Source organism: Dermacentor andersoni, chromosome 7, assembly GCF_023375885.2.
Source record: "Dermacentor andersoni chromosome 7, qqDerAnde1_hic_scaffold, whole genome shotgun sequence".
NCBI lineage: Eukaryota > Metazoa > Arthropoda > Arachnida > Ixodida > Ixodidae > Dermacentor > Dermacentor andersoni.
In genome coordinates this window covers 105270599-105288561 of record NC_092820.1, presented here as the reverse complement: position 1 = coordinate 105288561, position 17963 = coordinate 105270599, and the positions used below count along the sequence as shown (strand labels likewise).

Below are 17963 nucleotides of genomic sequence, written 5' to 3'. Positions count from 1 at the left end.
TCAACGAGTAGCAATGTTGAAGAGACCACCACTCCACCTGCTGCGTGGATTTTCAACACGTCACGAACCCCAACGTCATCTCACGGTGACGCGTTCGAGCATGTTGTGTCTCGGTGGACCAGTAAAATCGAGTTGCATGCGCGAATGAATGGTACAACCGCCAGAAACTCCGGTATGTCTACTTCGCTCTCGAGGACTCGGTGCGCATCTGGTTTAAAAACTACAAAGCTCGTTTGACGACCTGGCAAGATTTTTGCAGCCAGCTGCGCAATACCTACGGGTGTACGGAGCAAGCAGAACATGCTCTTAGTTCCAGAAATCAAAAAGCAAATGAGTGTCACCATGTACGTTGAGGACATGCCTCCGCTATTCCGACGCGGTGATCTCGGAGTGACAGAAGAAAAAGAAGTACGCTTGTTGATATGGGGCGTGAGGGAGTAGTTGTTCGTAGGTTAGTGCGCAATCGGCCAGGTACCGTAGCCGAATTTCCCAGCGACCCAGAATCGATGGAGCGTACACTACCGCAGCGATCGTCGCAGTACGGGTGCCCAAGCAACTTTCCATTTCTGTCGTGGTTCATGGCCACCCCTGATTTGACGACCTTCAGGTAGCTGGTGAGCAGTATTGTACGCGAGTAGCTGCAACTAGTTCATGCAATGTCTCCTCAATCTCATGTGACTGCTTTAAGTGATGTGGTTCGTGAAGGGGTCAGGGAGCTGGTACAACCGCTGGTCACGCCGCCAGCAGCAGCCCCTCCTATGACGGACGCCGAAATCTTCAGAGCTTCTATGCCAGCAGTCGGCTATCCGTCCCGTCCACGCACGCCAAAGACGACACAGTATTCCTCGAATCATCAGTTCTTTTCGTGCCCTGTGCCTTCCGCAAACCCAAGTCTAAACGTGCGGAAATCCAGTGTGTGGAGCCCTCCCGAGAATCGGCGACTCTTCTACCATTGTGGTAAAGCAGGTAACCTATACAGAGAGTGCACATACCGCCAGATGGACCTTCCTGGCTTTCGCCCAGGCGCACGTCGACACCGTGGTGATGAGTGTGCCCGAGCTGTTGTCGAGTACTTGGCGAGCCACCAGTCCCCAACTCTTCCATGGCGCCAGTCCGGCTCTCCATCTCCTCGAACTAATACGTCACCTGTCGAAAACTTGCTGTTAACTAATGGCGTTGGAGGCAGATCCATCAGGTCCGCAGGCCCACGCCGGGAAAACTAGGAGCAGTGACCTCCGGGCGTGGGGCCGCTGTTGGCGGCTCTATAAAACAATATTCTCCCCCAATACGCCAGCCGAGCACCAACGATTCCCTTTCACAACCGCATACCGTGGACTACAAAAGTGTTTTCGCAGACATCTCCATTCAAGTCGCCAACTACACGGTTACTGCCTTCGTGGACACTGGCGCCACTTATTCTGAGTGCCGACTAGCTTCTGAATGAAAAAAGTCACGACGCCATGGCGTGGGTCAAACCTCCGGACAGCAGGTGGTCATCTCTTGACGCCGATAGGGAGATGCACCCCCAAGCTTCAAATCCGTCAGTCAACGTACAAAGCTTTGTTTATCGTGTTGTGACTGCTCGTGGAAAGTCATCCTTGGGATCAATTTTTTTCGCGGGCACGGTGCTGTTGTCAATATTCGGAAGCTGATTATAACTTTTTCCGACAACTACGCCCCGGTGCTGGAAGATAGTAACACGCACAAGACAGCACTGCGTCTTTTTCAAGACACTATGACACTTCCGCCATCAACTGGTATGTTCAGAACTGTTGAAAGCTACTGCGACTATAATGATAGGGACATCGCTGAAGGAAAGTTGTCGGTGCTCTTGGCTTGGCTAGTCTGTGGCGTCCCTGGCATTATTCAACTGAACCGGCAAATGATCGAGTTTTCAGTGGCGAACTTCCACGGCGAGTAGCAACTCCTGGCAAAGCAAATAGTCATTGCTCACTTAAAAGAGATTGGGGATGCAATAAGTTATACGCTTGCTGTGCTTTCTGCAGCCGTCAACCATGACACCGTTGTTATCAGTACAGTCTATGTAAATCCTGAGCTCTCAGCCACACAGAAAAATCGAATACGAAGTATTGTATGCATTTTCACTGATTGTTTCGCATCCACGCCAGACGTAACACAGATCCCCTTTGCGAAGCACTGTATTATAACGGACCCGACCGAAAATCTCGTGTGTCAGCACACCTACCGCGTGTGAAAAAAATCAGCAAGAGGTGAATAATTGTCTCGTAAAGCAAATGATAGATGACGACATATTTCAACACTCAACCTGCCCATGTGCGTCCCCCGTTATACTTGTCAAAAAGAAGGGCGGGTGCCACTGTTTGGTCTTATGTGGATTACCTCAAGCTGAACAGGGTGACGAAAAAAGATGTCTACCCTATTCCCCGCATAGATGACTGTCTAGCCCGTCTTCGACAATTGCAATAATTCTCCTCAATGCATCTACAGAGCGGATACTGGCAGATAGAAGTTGATAAACGACATCGCGATAAGACTTCTTTCGTAACTCCTCAGGGCCTGCACGAATTTATGATGCTGCTCTTCGGATTGTGCTCAACTCCTGTGGCCTTCCAAGGCACGATAGACACCGTCTGGCAGACCTTGAATGGGAGTACTGTGTCGTCTATTTAGGCGACGTCGTTGCTTTTTTCGGACATTTGAACAACACTTGTAACGACTTCAGCCCATGTTCCTTGCAATTCGATCTGGACTCCTGTCATCAAAACCTGAGAAGTGGCATTTAGGTTACCAGGAACTAAGGTCCCTCGGCCACTTTTTTATTAGTGAAGGTGCTCGGCGAGACCGAGAAAGAAGCATGTCTGTTGCAGCATTTCCACCACCAGCGGAGAAACATGACGTGCGCTGGTTCTTGGGCTTCTGCTCATAATACAGACGCTCTGTGGAAACTTTTTCCAAGATCGTGGAAACCGCTTGTTTGGGGCCCAGAGAAGAGAGACACCTTCTCCAAACTTCAGCGGCGCCTTCAGACACGACCATTTCTTGGACACTTTGATGAAAATGGCGACACTGAAGAACACTTATGCTAGCAACATCGCGCTTGCTGCAGTCCTCATCGTTTGGCAAGATGGCGTTGAACCTGCTATAAATAATACGCTTAACGTCTGCAGAAACGAACTACTCCCCTATTGAAAAGTAGATTTGATGTTGTCTGTGCAATAGCTAAGATTTGTTCATATTTAGACGGCCGTCCGTTCAGAGAGGTTATCGGCCATCATTCCGTTTGTTGGCTTTGCAAACCTTAAAGGCCCTTCAGGTACTTTTGGCAGATGGAGCATTCGACTGCAAGAATTTGATGCAACGATCGTTTACAAAGCTGACAGGAGGCACACTGATACTGACTCGTTCGCGCGCCCCACTTGCAGCGTTGTCAAGTGATACCGATGATGACAGACGTTACCCCTGCGCTGTCAATATGGCCGATTTGGCTCTATAACAGCGGGACGATTCGGACCTCAATCAACTTATCGACAACCTTGAAGGCCGCAGTTCCATCCTTCAAGGACATTCGCCTGTTCACTATCTTCGTTCTGCCTCCGCAGCAATGTGTTGTAGAAAAACAACTTTTATCGATCAGCGTATGGACATTTCGTAGTCGTTTGGTCAGCTCTGCGTGCCTATATTCTATCCGCTTGCCACAATGAGCCCTCTTCAGAGTATTCGGAATTCGCACGTAACTTAGACAGACTTCGCCAACGTTACTCCTGGCTTAAGCTCACCCATGAAGTCAAGCATTATATCAAAACGTGCCGCCACTGCCAGCTCCGAAAGGCTTCACATCAGAGGCCGGCCGTTTCCTTGAAGTCTTTTACACCACAAACACAACCATTTCGATAGATCGGCATGGACATGCTCGGGCCCTGCGCCATGTTTTGTGGCGGCGACCGCTGGGTCGTGGTTGTGACTGATTATCTGACGCAATACTGCGAAACTAGAACCACTCTACGAGGCATTGCCAGTGACGTCACACACTGCATCCATAACATCGTGCTCCGGCAGGGTGCACCAGCGGTAGTCATACCAGATTGTGGTACAGCTTTCACAGTGCAGGCGATGCATTTCAAGAGGATAGACAGTTGGGCGAGTTGGTACGGTAACATGATTTCGGCTTCTAGCGCGAAGTGAAACACGGACACAGAAAGGAGCAGACAGGACGAGCGCTAACTCTCAACTAAATCTTTATTAAAACGAAAAACATATATATAGGTGATTGCAAAAACCGTAGCATCAGAACATGACAGGGTAAATAGCATCAGTTAAACATATCAGGGGGTATGGAAGTCAAAGAACAAAAATTACTTCATATTAGTACACGTATTGCGAAGGTACTGAAATTCGCAATCTAACATAGACAACGAAGCATGACTGACGCAAGTGTCTCCTAATTTTTTTATGTGGAATGCCTCGATAATTTCCCGCGTGGTTTGGCATCTGTGTCTAGAAAGAATTTTTGTGTCTTCAAAGAAAGGTTTCCAACCACAATCGAAACAATGTGCCGCTAAATGTGATGCATTAGAGTTGTTTAGTGAATGTTTGTGTTCTTTTAGTCTAATGTTAATGCACATGCCACTCTGTCCAATGTAAGCTTTCCCACACTCGAGTGGAATCTGATAAACTATACCCGTGTTAGTTAGCGCTCGTCCTGTCTGCTCCTTTCTGTGTCCGTGTTTCACTTCGCGCTAGAAGCCAAAATCATGTTACCGATGCATTTCATCCTCAGACCAACCCGCATTTCATCCTCAGACTAACGGTCCTAAAGAGAGGTTGAATAAGACAATCGCTGGCGTGATTTCCATGTATGTCCAGCGACCACAAGAACTGGGACGATGTTTTGCCTTACGCTACATTCGCATTCAACCCTGCGGTTCAAGAAACTGCATGGGTTCACTCCTTTACGGTCGCTCCACGGCCGTGTGGTAACCACCATGCTGGACGCATTTGCTCCTACCCTAGCAATACGAAACTATAACCGACGTGAAAGAATTTTCCGTGCTCGCCAACGCAGCTCGTAAGCTTGCATGCGAGCCAATACAGAATCAGCAATGCATAGACTCCCAGAGGTATAAGGCTCGTAATCGCGAGGTTCACTACCAGCCAAATGATCAAGTATGAGTATACGCCCCGATTCGCAACAAGAGCGGTCAGAAAAGTTACTGCGCTGCTACTTCGGGCCCTACAGAGCCCTGCGTCGCCTCAGCGAGGTCAAATACGAAGTTCTCGCCTGTAGACACGACTCGTCAATCCCGTCGTATTCACCCGACGGCCTTGTCCAGGTGTCCACGATGAAACCGTACCCTTCACCTTGACAAGGCCATTCTCATTGCCACTCACCTTCATCCCCCTTATGCGACACTTCCTTCTTTACAAACTTATCAGAGTTGCCATGTGTGTACATTGTATTTTTTCCCTCTTTTTTGCGTTTGAAGCATTGAGACGATGCTTTCTCGAAGGGAGTTAATGCCATGAGCATATCAGTTGGCTGTGTAGTGGGCTTGCCGCTACTGCAGAAGCTGAGGTCGACGACACGAATACGGGCTTTCACTGAAGGTGTCGGATGGAAACTGCCTGCTTCCATTATAGAAAACTCAACCTTCTTGTGTTATAGAGTACCGTGACTATATAAGGACAAAAAAATCTTTTGTGAAGAATGTCACGTGTGAAATAAACACTGCTTCGCAATAGTAACTCGTATAGATCAACGCTTAGATGCATTTCGTTTTAAATGACCCTGGCGAATTTTCGGCGAAATATATCTTCGCCTCTTGGGCGGGTGCATTCATGGTCTCCTGACCATACTGAGCAAATCGTTAACTTCCATTTCCTTTGCCCTGTCATTGCCAAACACGCAGCCATGCATAATTGCGTTCTTTTTCTGTGGCTGAGCAATGTGAACAGCGATGCGCTCAGATAAAGCACAATGTGATGTCATAGGTATAACGCAAGCCGACATGCGGAACGACCAAAAACCTGTTTCGTGGTTCCATGTGAGATTTAGCAGCGATAAAAAATCGTATGATCAAGTGTCAGTAAATCTACTTTAAAGGCACCCTGCCAGAACTTTTATTCACACCTGAGAAACACGCTGAAGCAATTGCGATGGCTTCAAAAGAATATACCACCAAAGAAACTTTCGAAACACGCGTAATATTACCGGAATGAAGTATGTGAACGGGCTAACTGGTGATCCGTTATGTTAATTCACAGCGTGTAAGCACCTCAGATGTTTTTCCATGAAATGCTAGCTGCCAGTATTCAAGCTTTATTTTGTTAAAATCGAGACAAATGTTGCAGAAATTATGTGTAGCAAGCATTTCCTAATCCTAATCCTAATCCTAAGGAAATGGTAATAAGATTTTTTCCTAGCTGATGCTTTATAACGGGAATCACTGTCACCATTAATTAACACGTTTTCTTCTTTATTACAGAAAAAACGGAATGCACCTACTGGGTTCGCAAAAGTGTTGTCGGAAATCGCAAGTGGAGTTGTGACTTCATGTTCGATGAATTTTGCAAGTCACAAGCGATTGTAGTAAATCACAAGAACATAATTACTTGCAATTAAACTCACGACAACTCTTATACAGAATAATTGTGCCTTCTTCACATCCTCTTGTGATCGGGCTTCCCAGACATTTCAAGAAATCATAATATTGAATACTCTCTTCATGCAAGAGTATTATATGGCTCATGAAGCGTTAAATCCGGCGGTGTGGCCCGAGATCATGCAAAAATAAAGTCACCGATGATTAAGTTTCTCCATAATGCGAAATTTGAGTGCAGTTTAATGTGTGTTTTCATTTCGCAGTATATTGAGGGAACGAATTTGAGAGACATTTAGCAGAGTCGGCAATCATCAAAAGCCTTGTGTGCGGGTCAATCGCGTTGGCTTGTTTACGTGACTCGTCGAAGGTTCCATTGTAATCGCTGGTGCCACTAGGCTTCCAGAATATACTACACAATTCGTATCGCGCGTACAATCAGATTACAAAAGAATCGCAAACCAGGAAAATAGAAACATGCGCGAACGAGACCAAACCAAGGAAACCAAACAAGCACGAGCAAGAGCTGATGGGAGCACACAGTAGTACACATAGAGCGGTCGGGCGTGTCCGCACAACATATCAAGCTTTTCTGGACACGAACCAACTAGCACCCCAAGCGGCCCCTGCGCGAAGCTAGCGCATTTTCAATGGAAAAGGTGGGTTTTTCGCGAATAACAAAAGCTGCAGTCCCATTATTTAAAGAGGCAGGTGACAGATATGTTCTGGAGGACAATCCACACGAGCCAAATGCAGTGATGACGCTGTTGCAAGCAAGAAGTTTGTCCCAGAGCGGTTACAAATTCAAAAATGGAAGCCTAAGGAAACGACAATAATATGTACTTGATTTTCGAGACTCAAACGGTAACTGTAATAAAACTACGATGTCTAGTGTAAACGTCGCTGCCGCGTATGTAGTCCGGAGACTCAGCTTTCGATTGACTCTCGACACATGGCGTAACACTGTTTACAAAAGCGATTTCTGACACACAGTCGTGCAAGTTCACGTGGTATCTATAAAAAGCCCCAGCGTATCACTTAAGGAAACGTTGGAAGCCTTGGGCGAGTCGTTTAACCACTCGCACCTATCGTTCCGCGTCATCCTGGCAGTGGTTCGATGCTGGGCTGCGTGATGCCTTTATTTAACGCTACGTAGGACTCAGTTCGGCAGTCTTCCACCAGATGGACGAAACACAAAACTCAAGATTTGGTTTCAGTTTTGGTTTGGTTTCTACGGGAGGGCTCTTCAAACAATTTATTCCCTATTCTTACTTCCTAAAACGTAGCAATGGGTTGCTTATTGAGTCATTGCTTTTATTATTAGATTTTGCTCCTTGGACAACCTAACAACAACCATGCCTTAGTGTTACATTAAAAATGCTATCGTGCAGCATGGATATAATCAGAAATTAGGGATGTTGCACCATCACCATACTATGGAACTTCATCGCAGTGCACAGGCATAACTGAATTTTAAGCAACTTTATTTCAATGTAATAGCCGAGTATGAACAAGTTTCAACTGTCTGCGCCAAGAGTGTCGTCCTTTGTAACATACGCATTTGTAGCACTTAGTCGGAACATGGGTGGTTCGTTAAAGCAGTGCTTTGTTAGGGGATGGGCGGCTATGGACCAGAGCAAATGGTTTGGCACCTTCTCAGCAGAGAGCACATTCACTTGAAGAAGCGCGAAATTTAATCAGTAAAGCGATTTATTATAGTTGGACTTTTGAACGGCAATCGGAGAGCGAGAGTTATGCAGTCTGTTTGCGCGTGAATATTTTTGCGAAGCAAAAGGAAAAGAAAGGGATTGTATATGGGTGTACGCACCTTGAGCCTCCGTGCGTGTGTGTTCGTGTATGTGTTAGCTTTTTAATATTCATGCGCACGAGTGAGTGAACATGCATGCGCGGACGCGTGTAAATGTGAATGCAGGGAAACATGTGTCGTGTCGTGTCGTGTGTGTGTGTGTGTGCGTGCGCGCGCTAGCTCACGAGCGCGAATTTCGCGCTTACACCTAATCTTTGGGATGTAAGGGATATAGAGTTTATTTAAACCCATATTTGAATCTACGAGACAAAAACGAATGACACTGCCTTTATAGCATTATCTCCTTCGAAAAGGGGATCAATGCAAAAAAAGAAAACGCGGTTCCCTTCCACTCTGTGAAGAAGTTTGACCAGCGAAGCTGTGTATGTGGTCCCCTCAATGGCGAACTACACCTCCCCCGCGGTTCGGCCCAGCATTGCGCAACCTTCGGGATCAGCCCACGTATGTGGTGTGCTTAAATCTTGCTTCCCTTTCACCGCGGGTCGGCCCAGTCTTTATCTTATTTATTTATTTTTATTTAGGAATGCAGCATGCCTTAGAAGGCCCAGGCAGGAGGGGAAAAGTAGATACAAAAAAGAAAATGTAATAGATAGAGGAAGGAGCAAAAAAGCATCGGAGAAATTGTAACAGAAAGTAGGAATTAATGATGAGTAAAGCACCTAAATAATGCATGGAGAGTGGCAAATCCAAATTGAAACACTGTTTTATAAGCACAATTTTGAAACACTGGGAATTTATTAGAGAAAAAGGGCAGTGTATAATTCAATATTATTACAACGCGCAATTCAATAAATATTGCATTACGATACAAATTGAAACATTATGTCGTAACTTCGGGATTTTCCGGATTTTGTTCTACAGGCGAACGCGAATGTGGGGAGAGTAGCCACCAATGCTGTAAAAAAAAAAAAAGAAACGTCCCAGCCATCAGTACCGCCACCCCAGAAAAAATTTATTATTGAATCAAACCGATTTCATTGATGACCGTATTATTCTATTCATTCCTCCTCTATTGCCTCATTGATATATTAAAGATAATTTTTTTTTCTCTACGTAGCATGACAATCTACTGAACCGTTTCGACCTTCCCTCGCCTAAATTCATGTAACAAAATTTTAGATCCTTACCCCCATTTTCTGAAAACATAAGCAAAGTCTGCCCGACTCTTGGCCAATCCCCGCGAGTGGGTAAGCGCCAATCTCATCAAGGACATCATCATCATCATCATTTGTCACGCTGGCACCGTCTTGTCTTGTGTCCCAGACAGTGGCGCATACCCACAATGGGGGATTGGCCAAGAAGCAGGCGGTTTTTCGTATGCTTAGAAGTAAAGTCAAACTAGATTTAAATAGTGGAGCGTCGGACTAGAACTGTAATTTAGACGTGTGATGAAAATATTGTTAAGAATTTTGATAAAATAAGTTAACGTAAATAAATGAAATAATACAAAATATTGATAATTTCCGAAATTCAGCACGGTATTCTTTTTGTCTCTCTAATAAAATTGTGAATTGCAAGAATAGCATCCCTGTGGCTGGATCCCAGTGAGGTCGCACCAAAAGAAAGAATGGTTGGTGAGGTTAGCGATAGCCGAAGTTTGGTGAATGAGTATACTAATAGTTTTCTTTGTCTTAGAAAGCGGCGGCAGGAGGGAAAATAATGTTCGATAGTTTCAGGTGCGCTGCAAAAAGAACATAGCGGGGACATAGAGAGACCACACCTGTGTAAGTAAAAATTTATAGGAGGTATACGACATCCCAATTTTGTAAAAGAAACTTCCAATTGTTTTGTAGGACACCAATTATTATTCCATGGGAATCCAAGATGGTGGAAACAGAACACGGTGTTAGCATGGATGTTGCAGAGTTTTGAGATATAGCGAATCGGCACGGCTCTGTGAGCTGCTACCAAGCTGTTCACTTTTGTTATCTTCCTTTCCTCGGCGGCAGCGCACTGTGTTGATACCAGCAACGTGCTAAATCTGCACCATTATTGCGTCATGCATCGCTTCTGCGACCAAGGAAGCTTTCGGCGGCACGCGTTCATTGCTGTATTGGCGCTAAAACTTTAGTGTCTTGCCTTCGAAAAAACAGCGTGAATAAAAATCGCAAGCGGACTGGCTACAAGGAACATGTTCACGGGGCCATATCACAGAGAAATTCAACAAGAACGGACACACCCATAGAGCCCAGCGGCCGAATTGACTGTAGCGCACCAAGAGGATGGGGTTGACACCTTCCGGTTTTGGTTTTGGAGGCGCTCGTTTTGAACGCTAGCTGGTACAGGCCACGCCGGCTCCGCTGATAGGCGCGGCATTTTGTTTTTCGCTTCTACTGCTGAACCGAGTGCGGCCTTGGTGCGGAATCGTTTTATTATGTTGTAGAAATGATTGCAAAGGATCTTTGCAAGCTTCCATCGAGTCTGTGCCACGCGCAAATATATTAAGTAAAGGCAAGGCGTCTTCTGAAAGGTTTATTTTGCTCCATATAAAGGCTAGTTCCTGCTTTTTGTTCATTCAAAAAGTTAAAATTAAATTATGCAGTTTTACGTGCCAAAACCACTTTATGATTATGAGGCACGCCATAGTGGAGGACTCCGGAAATTTCGACCACCTGGGGTTCTTTAACGTGCACCTAAAACTAAGTACACGGGTGTTTTCGCATTTTGGCCCCATCGAAATGCGGCCGCCGTGGCCGGGAGTCGATCCCGCGAGGCCGTGCTCAGCAGGTTTTTGTTCATTCAGCCAGCGTCGTGGCACCAGGTAAGCAGCATTAGTTCGCGTACGAATCTCAACTGGACGGCATAAGCTGAACAAATGACAAACATGTGCAATTTTGGTGCATAGACCGAACAGGAATATTGGGAGTAGAGGCGAAGCGTGCTTAAAAGGAATATTGGGTGTAGAGACGAAATGTGCTCAAGTAGTGAATGGGCGGCATTACAAAGACATTCACTTTTACATGGATGGCGTAGAAAATAGACTCCTCCCAAACATTATCATAAAATATGCAGAAAATGTATGATGTTCAAGAACTACACCGTCTCGGGCATTATTTCCCGCACCTTAAGAGCACAAATTCACAGCCGACTGCGCGTTTCCGAAAAAACTTGGCATCAGCCGACGCAGTAGTACGCTACATACACAGAGGTGGCTACGATACAGGCTCTTGGCCATAGCATAGAGAAAGGAATATAACAAGAGCGGACGCTCGCATACAGCACAGTAGCCCAATTGACTGCAGCGCACCAAGCCGTCGACGTTAATACCTCAACCACACTTCCGGTTTCGTTTCTGTGCGCGCGCGTTTTGAATGCTTGCTGGTACGTGTTACGCCAGCTCCGCTGCTTTTTTTTCTTTTTTTTCTTTTTGCTATTGCAGTTCAACCGCGCGCGCTCTTCGCGCGAAATCGTTTTATTATTAAGTAAAACTGATTGGGAACGACCTTCACAAGCCGCCATCGAGTATGTGCCACGTGCAATTTCATAAAGATGCAACACGCCTTGTGAAATGAGGAAATGTTTATTTTATCGTTATAAATTCACATTGCGGGCTTTTTGTGCATTAATCCAACGTTGTGGCACCAGGTAAGCAACAGTAGTTTCCGTAGGAAGCTCCACCAGACTACGTCCGCTGAAAAAATTTAATTACAAGCAAGTATTATTTTGTCATTGACATGAAAGAATAATGGGTGTAGAGGCGAAGCATGCTACAGGGGTGAACGGGCGGCATTACAAGCAAAAGCAGTTTCTATCGACACACACGGCAGAGAATATGTACCCGACTCATCCAAAACAGTACCGTACATACAACAAAAATATTCTATTTCCAAGAATTCTCCTCTTCCCGGGCTTTATTTCCTCCACTTTTATGGCGCGAATACACGGGCTATTGCACATTTCTAGAATTTGGCTAGAACCGACGAGATATAGTACGCTACGAATACAGAGAGGCGGCCACAACACAGGATCTCAACCAGACCATGCTGGACGCTCGGAAAATTCCTTCTGCTCGGACTCAAGACAAATGCGTCGGTGCCGTTGAGAAGATGGAATTTTCGAGGTACTAGTTCCTAGCGCTTGAGCACCTTGGCGTTTTCTTTTGCGCGTTCTGCCGGCGCAAGCAACAGACTCCCGTGTTATCACTCTTGACAGTTCCTCGTCGCACTTTCGACAAGTGTGAGTCCGAAGGACGGTTGAAATTGTTGCGGGGCCACAATTGTCACAAACCTGTCGCAGTAAGATTCAGTACGCGCCAAACTAATTTTGTCACCACGGCCGAGCTACTTTTCGCTGCGTCACGACAGGCGCGGCGAGCGTGCCTCATAAGTAACAATAAAAAAGTACTGAAAATCATTTCCAACAATGTTGGGCGTCAGAGAAAGCGCCAGGAACTTGTCTAGTCAGTGCATTAAAGTGCGAATCGGTGCACCATGGCCGAGCTGCTTTTTGCTAACCGCGCCACAGCGCCAGGCGCGCTCGCTGCGCTTGAAAAGTACCCCAATAACTAACGAAATTAGTTACAATTATGTTGGGGGCTAGAAAAAGCGCCACAACTTGTCGCAGTAAGATTCAGTACACGCGAAACTGCGTCACAGCACCCTGTGCGATTAGCGTGCCCAAAAACAACTGAAATAAGTTAAAGTGGTATTGGGGCTCATAGAAAGCGTCGCAAATATCTCGGAATACGATTCATTCATTCAAATTAACTGCGCCACGACGGCCGTGGTGCTTTTAGTTAACTGCGGCACAATTCTAGCCTAGTCGGCGTAGCTGTAAGCCTAATTGCTCGAAATGCGTCGCAGACTGTCGAACAAAAGTTCTCACCTTGCCATCGTACATCAGTGCAGCGGTGCCATGTCGAAGTTCAGAAGGAACACAAGAACTCGCCGGCAGCCCACCAAACCAGGCTAAATCTAAATATAGACAAACAGGCCGTCGGGTGAACCGACAAGCCAACGCTCATCCGGTCTCTCGGCGGGTCTGTCTCGCTCCGGCGGGGTGTCTGACGAATGACGCAAGCATCTGGCTTGTCATTCGGCAATTCGCCTGTTGCTAGGCGACGGAAGTAAGTAGCAAACTTTAATTTAGACGCAGATATTATTACTCTTCCCGGGAAAGAATAAAAAAAATAAAACAAGTTCTGTTAATCTCATTTCACATTCTTTTTTTTCGATGCTCGCGGCACCAAACGGTCGGCGTTAGCACTATAGCGTGAAGTATTTCCTGTTGTCACTTTTTGCCGAGTGTCCGCTCTTGTTATATTCCTTTCTCTGTGGCCATACCATGCTAGAAAATCGAAGAATACCTTCTACTAGCGTTCCATAGAAAGGCGTGGGCGCAGAACCTGTTTTCATTCCTTCAGAAGACAGAATTTCCGAGTTCTGGGTTTTTGAGCTCCTCGGCGTTATCTTTTCCGCGTTGTGCCGGCGCAAGCAACGTGCTCCCGTCTTATCACACTTGGCAATCGCTCGTCGCGTCTTCGATAAGCGTCAGTACCGAAAGAAGGTATAAACTGTTGCGGGGCCATAAAAGGCGGCACAAACTTGTTCGACTAATATTAAGCACACGCCAAACTGTCACCATCACGGAGCTGCTTTTCGATAACTGCGTCACAACGCAGTCGTGGCACGCGTACCTCAGAACCAAGAAGTAGCGAAATTATTCACAATAATGTTGAGGCTCAAGGGAAACGTCACAAACGTGCCCCAGTAATACTTAGTAGACGCGAAACCAACACCATGGTCGAGCTATTTCTCGCTAACTACGTCTGCGGCGAGCGCGTCCAAAAACCAGCGAAATAAGTTACAGTAATGCTGAGGCTCATAGAAAGCGTGGCAAACATCTCCCAGTACGAGTCATTAACACAAATTAACTGCTGGAGGACGGCCGACCTGTTTTTAGCTAACTGCGTCACAAGTCTCGGTTCTGTGCCGTAAGCCTAAAGGTGCTTGAAATGCGTCGCAGACTGTCAAACTAAATTTCTCACCTTGCCGCTGTCGAATAGTGCAGTGGTGCCGCGTCCAAGTGCAGAATGAACGCAAGAATACGCCGCGACCTTAACAAACCAGGCTACAACCAAAAGAGAAGGGTCGCCGAACAGGCGAACTCCACATCCGCAGCCGGCCTCGCTAGCTTCGGCGGCTTGTGTGATGCATGACGTATGCAATCACGCGTCTGGCGTCCCGCTAGCTTGTTGCTAGGTGACACAAGAAAAATAAGTCGCAAAGTATGGGTTCATTTATACGCAAAATGTTTTAGTTTTAGCGGGAAAGAGCAAAATAAAATAAAACGTAAGTTCATTTAACAATTTTTCCGATGCTCGTGTCAACTAATGGATTGTATTAACACTAGCTGTGACGTATTTCCTGTTGCAAGTTTCCGCCCCCGAGTGTCTTGTTGAATTTATTTCTCTATGGCCATACTATTGATGACAGCATCACAAAGGCTAGGTGCGGTCAGGATGACTTTACAGGCTGGCAAGGATTGACTAAGGGACTAGTTGGTTTATTTTGCTGTGCCAACAAAAATTTGCCAATTAAACGCTCTTGGAAAGCGTAGCTGACGCAGAAAAAGAACACCTGTCTGAAAACAATGAACCTAATGAAACTTCTATAGCAGACTACGTGGGGTAGTGACAGGAAGTGCTTAATGAGTCTCTATAAGAGCTTGATTCGGTTACGCTTAGATTATGGTGCCGTGATCTATCATTCTGCCGCCCCGAGCGCGCTAAAGATGCTAGACCCTGTTCACCATATAGGTATCCGCTTAGCCACGGGCGCTTTCAGGACAAGTCCCATTGAAAGTTTGTATGTAAAATCAAATGAGTGGTCACTTCATCTGCAGAGAACATACATCAGCCAAACATATTTTCTGAAAGTACACTCTAATCCTCAAAATCCGTGTTTTAATACCGTTAACGATATGACATATGCTACACACTTTCGCAATCGTCCCTCCGTAAGACAGCCTTTCTCGCGGCGTGTGAGGCAGCTTAGTGAAGAAATGCATGTCCCACTTTTCGATCTTCACCTACTGCATCTAGCCAAGCGGCTACCTCCTTGGGAGTGGCAGCTGATACAATGCGATATATGTTTCACTCAAGTTACAAAGCACGCTCCAGAGATTGAAATCCAAATGCATTTCCGGGAACTCCAATACAAACACTCCTGCACGGAGTTCTACACAGACGCATCAAAGTCACACGACGGGGTGTCCTATACAGCCGTCGGTCTATCCTCGGAATCCGATGTATTGCATCCGGAAACTAGTATCTTTACGGCTGAGGCCTACGCACTATTGTCGGCTGTGAAGCATGACAGGAAATCGAAATTCCAGAAATCAGTTATATAGACGGACTCCCTTAGTCTAGTGAAGGCCTTGATGTCATTCTGTAACCACAAAAATCCGGTAATTAATGAACTCTATTCCGTTCTGTGTAGAGCGTGTCACCCGGCACCCAGCATGCCATCATATGCTGGGTGCCAGATCATAGGGGCATCAAAGGTAATGTTCTGGCGGACCAGATGGCCACGTCAGTTGCGTCGGATTCTATTAATCCCACCGCTGCAGTCCTTGTCACAGATCTGGAGACTTCTTACGGAGGAAACTGCGGAACCACTGGCAACGCCTGTGGGAGGCGGAATCAAATAATAAGCTCCACGTGATAAAGCCATAGTTAGGATTCTGGCCCTCTGTAACAGAATCACGCCGAACAGATGTGCTATTCTGTCGTCTCAGAATAGGACACACATTTGGCACCCATAGTTTTCTGCTCACCGCAAATGACCCTCCAACCTGTGGTAGATGCGAGGAGAGGCTTACCGTCCTCCACGTCCTCCTGGAGTGCCGAAAAGCCGAAGCGGAGGGAAAGAAACATTTTCCTCTTGCATACCATTACTATATTCCTCTTCACCCGGCTATGTTTCTTGACAGAGAACCGCTTTTTAACATCAAGGTGGTCCTCCATTTCCTAAATGATGTTGTTCTACATCTCATAAGCCCATTAAACTCGTAGAACATCCTCGTTCCAGAAGATGCCACTGCGATAATTGTGTTGCATAGCACATGCCTCCAGACCCTTGTGTTTCAAGGGCTCTAAGGAGGCAGTAGTGCTCTACCCAATCTTATAACCTGATATATTTTTACACATCGTATCATTCTATTTAAGTGCATCTTAATGTTCATAGTGCACATCACACGCCATTGCCATAATCTTATTATACAGATTTTACGCACTTTAGGGCGACTATTTTTTAAGGCCCATTTACAGCCACATCCCCCCAACTTCATAGAACTAATTAAGTATACTGCGAACTCATTACCATGGACATGGCGCTCTTTGGCCATACTTGGCCCTCGCGCCATTAAAAACCAGACATTCATTCATTGCCTTTTGGCTCAAGGCGCAAGACTACCATATCCCTGTATATATCTTAATACTTAAGCACATCTCGATAAGCAGCTGCTGCAGTAGCCTGTGAGTTCGGACAGCAAAGTCGCTAGGGAAATAATTGGGGCTACCTTAACAAAATCGATAGGTCAAAAGCAAAAGCCGTCAAAGACGGCTTCTCTCGTAGACTGCGTGCGAGTTCGTACGTTAAGAATCTGTGCCGACTGAAGAAAGGCTGCCACTGAGGGCTTCTTACGGTTACCCTAATTTGTTTGCTCCGTAGCATCAGAGAAAAAAAGCGAACAGAAAAAAGGAAAGCCGTAGCAACAGTCCGGAATCAACCATCGCTCGTCCCGACTTGACGCTCTTAGGATGGTGAGCCGTTTCCAGCGGTGCCCTGAAATAGGGGCGCCGACCTTGTGAAGCTGCCAGGACTCAAAACATGAAGACACCGACCCACCGCCAATCTCTCTGAGATATAGAGAAATGAAGTTTTTCCATTCCATTCCATTCCAGGTGACGAGCGGCTACGCTTTATCAAGACAGTCATAACGCCGGCAGGACAAGCATTGTGGCGAGTTGAATGTGCTGAGATAGCTTTTATTTATTTTATTTCTGTTTTGTTTACGTCATCACATGTCAGTGCGGGAAGTTTGGAAAGTTTGAGGTTAATACGCCAAGTGGTGGCCCTCACGCGAACTAAACCCTCGTGTCCAGAAAAGCTGGATAGGAACCGGTTTCTTGCGCGCAAGTCGCTGAGGGGGTCACTCTCATTAGTGTCCCCCGTTCGCGTCTTTCACCTGCCGGTCCGCGCTCGCTCTGTCATTTTTCGCTGTTACGTCGCTGTTTCATCTTTCGCCGGTTACGTCGCCTTCGCCGACGCTCGCCACATGAACGGGCAATTGCGTGCTGCGCTCTAAAGGCACGTAGTCAGAGACGCGCTCTTGCCAGGGCTCAGGCGTTCCTCGTCGCCTTCCTCCACAGGTGACAGCGAGAGAGGTCTGCCACTTCAATCCTGCTAAAACCATCTTCATCACGCGCTGGAAAGTTGCATGTACCGAGCACAGTCCGAATGCCATAACCTTCAACTCACAGAGGCCGTGTGGAGTCATGAAGGCGGTCTTTTCGCGATCCCTTTCATCGACTTCTATTTGCCAGTAGCCAGACC

At 46.4% G+C, this 17963-nt stretch overlaps 1 protein-coding gene across 1 annotated transcript in view; it reads left to right on the top strand.

Annotated features, from left to right (window-relative positions):
• Positions 1-6618, top strand: part of LOC126533998 (uncharacterized) — a 147980-nt gene extending 141362 nt beyond the window's left edge. The window contains exon 9 of the mRNA XM_055072564.2: positions 6465-6618. Within this exon, the coding sequence (XP_054928539.1) occupies positions 6465-6601 (137 nt within the window). The 3' untranslated portion in view covers positions 6602-6618. The remainder of the gene's footprint in view (positions 1-6464) is intronic.
• The last annotated feature ends 11345 nt before the right edge of the window (positions 6619-17963 follow it).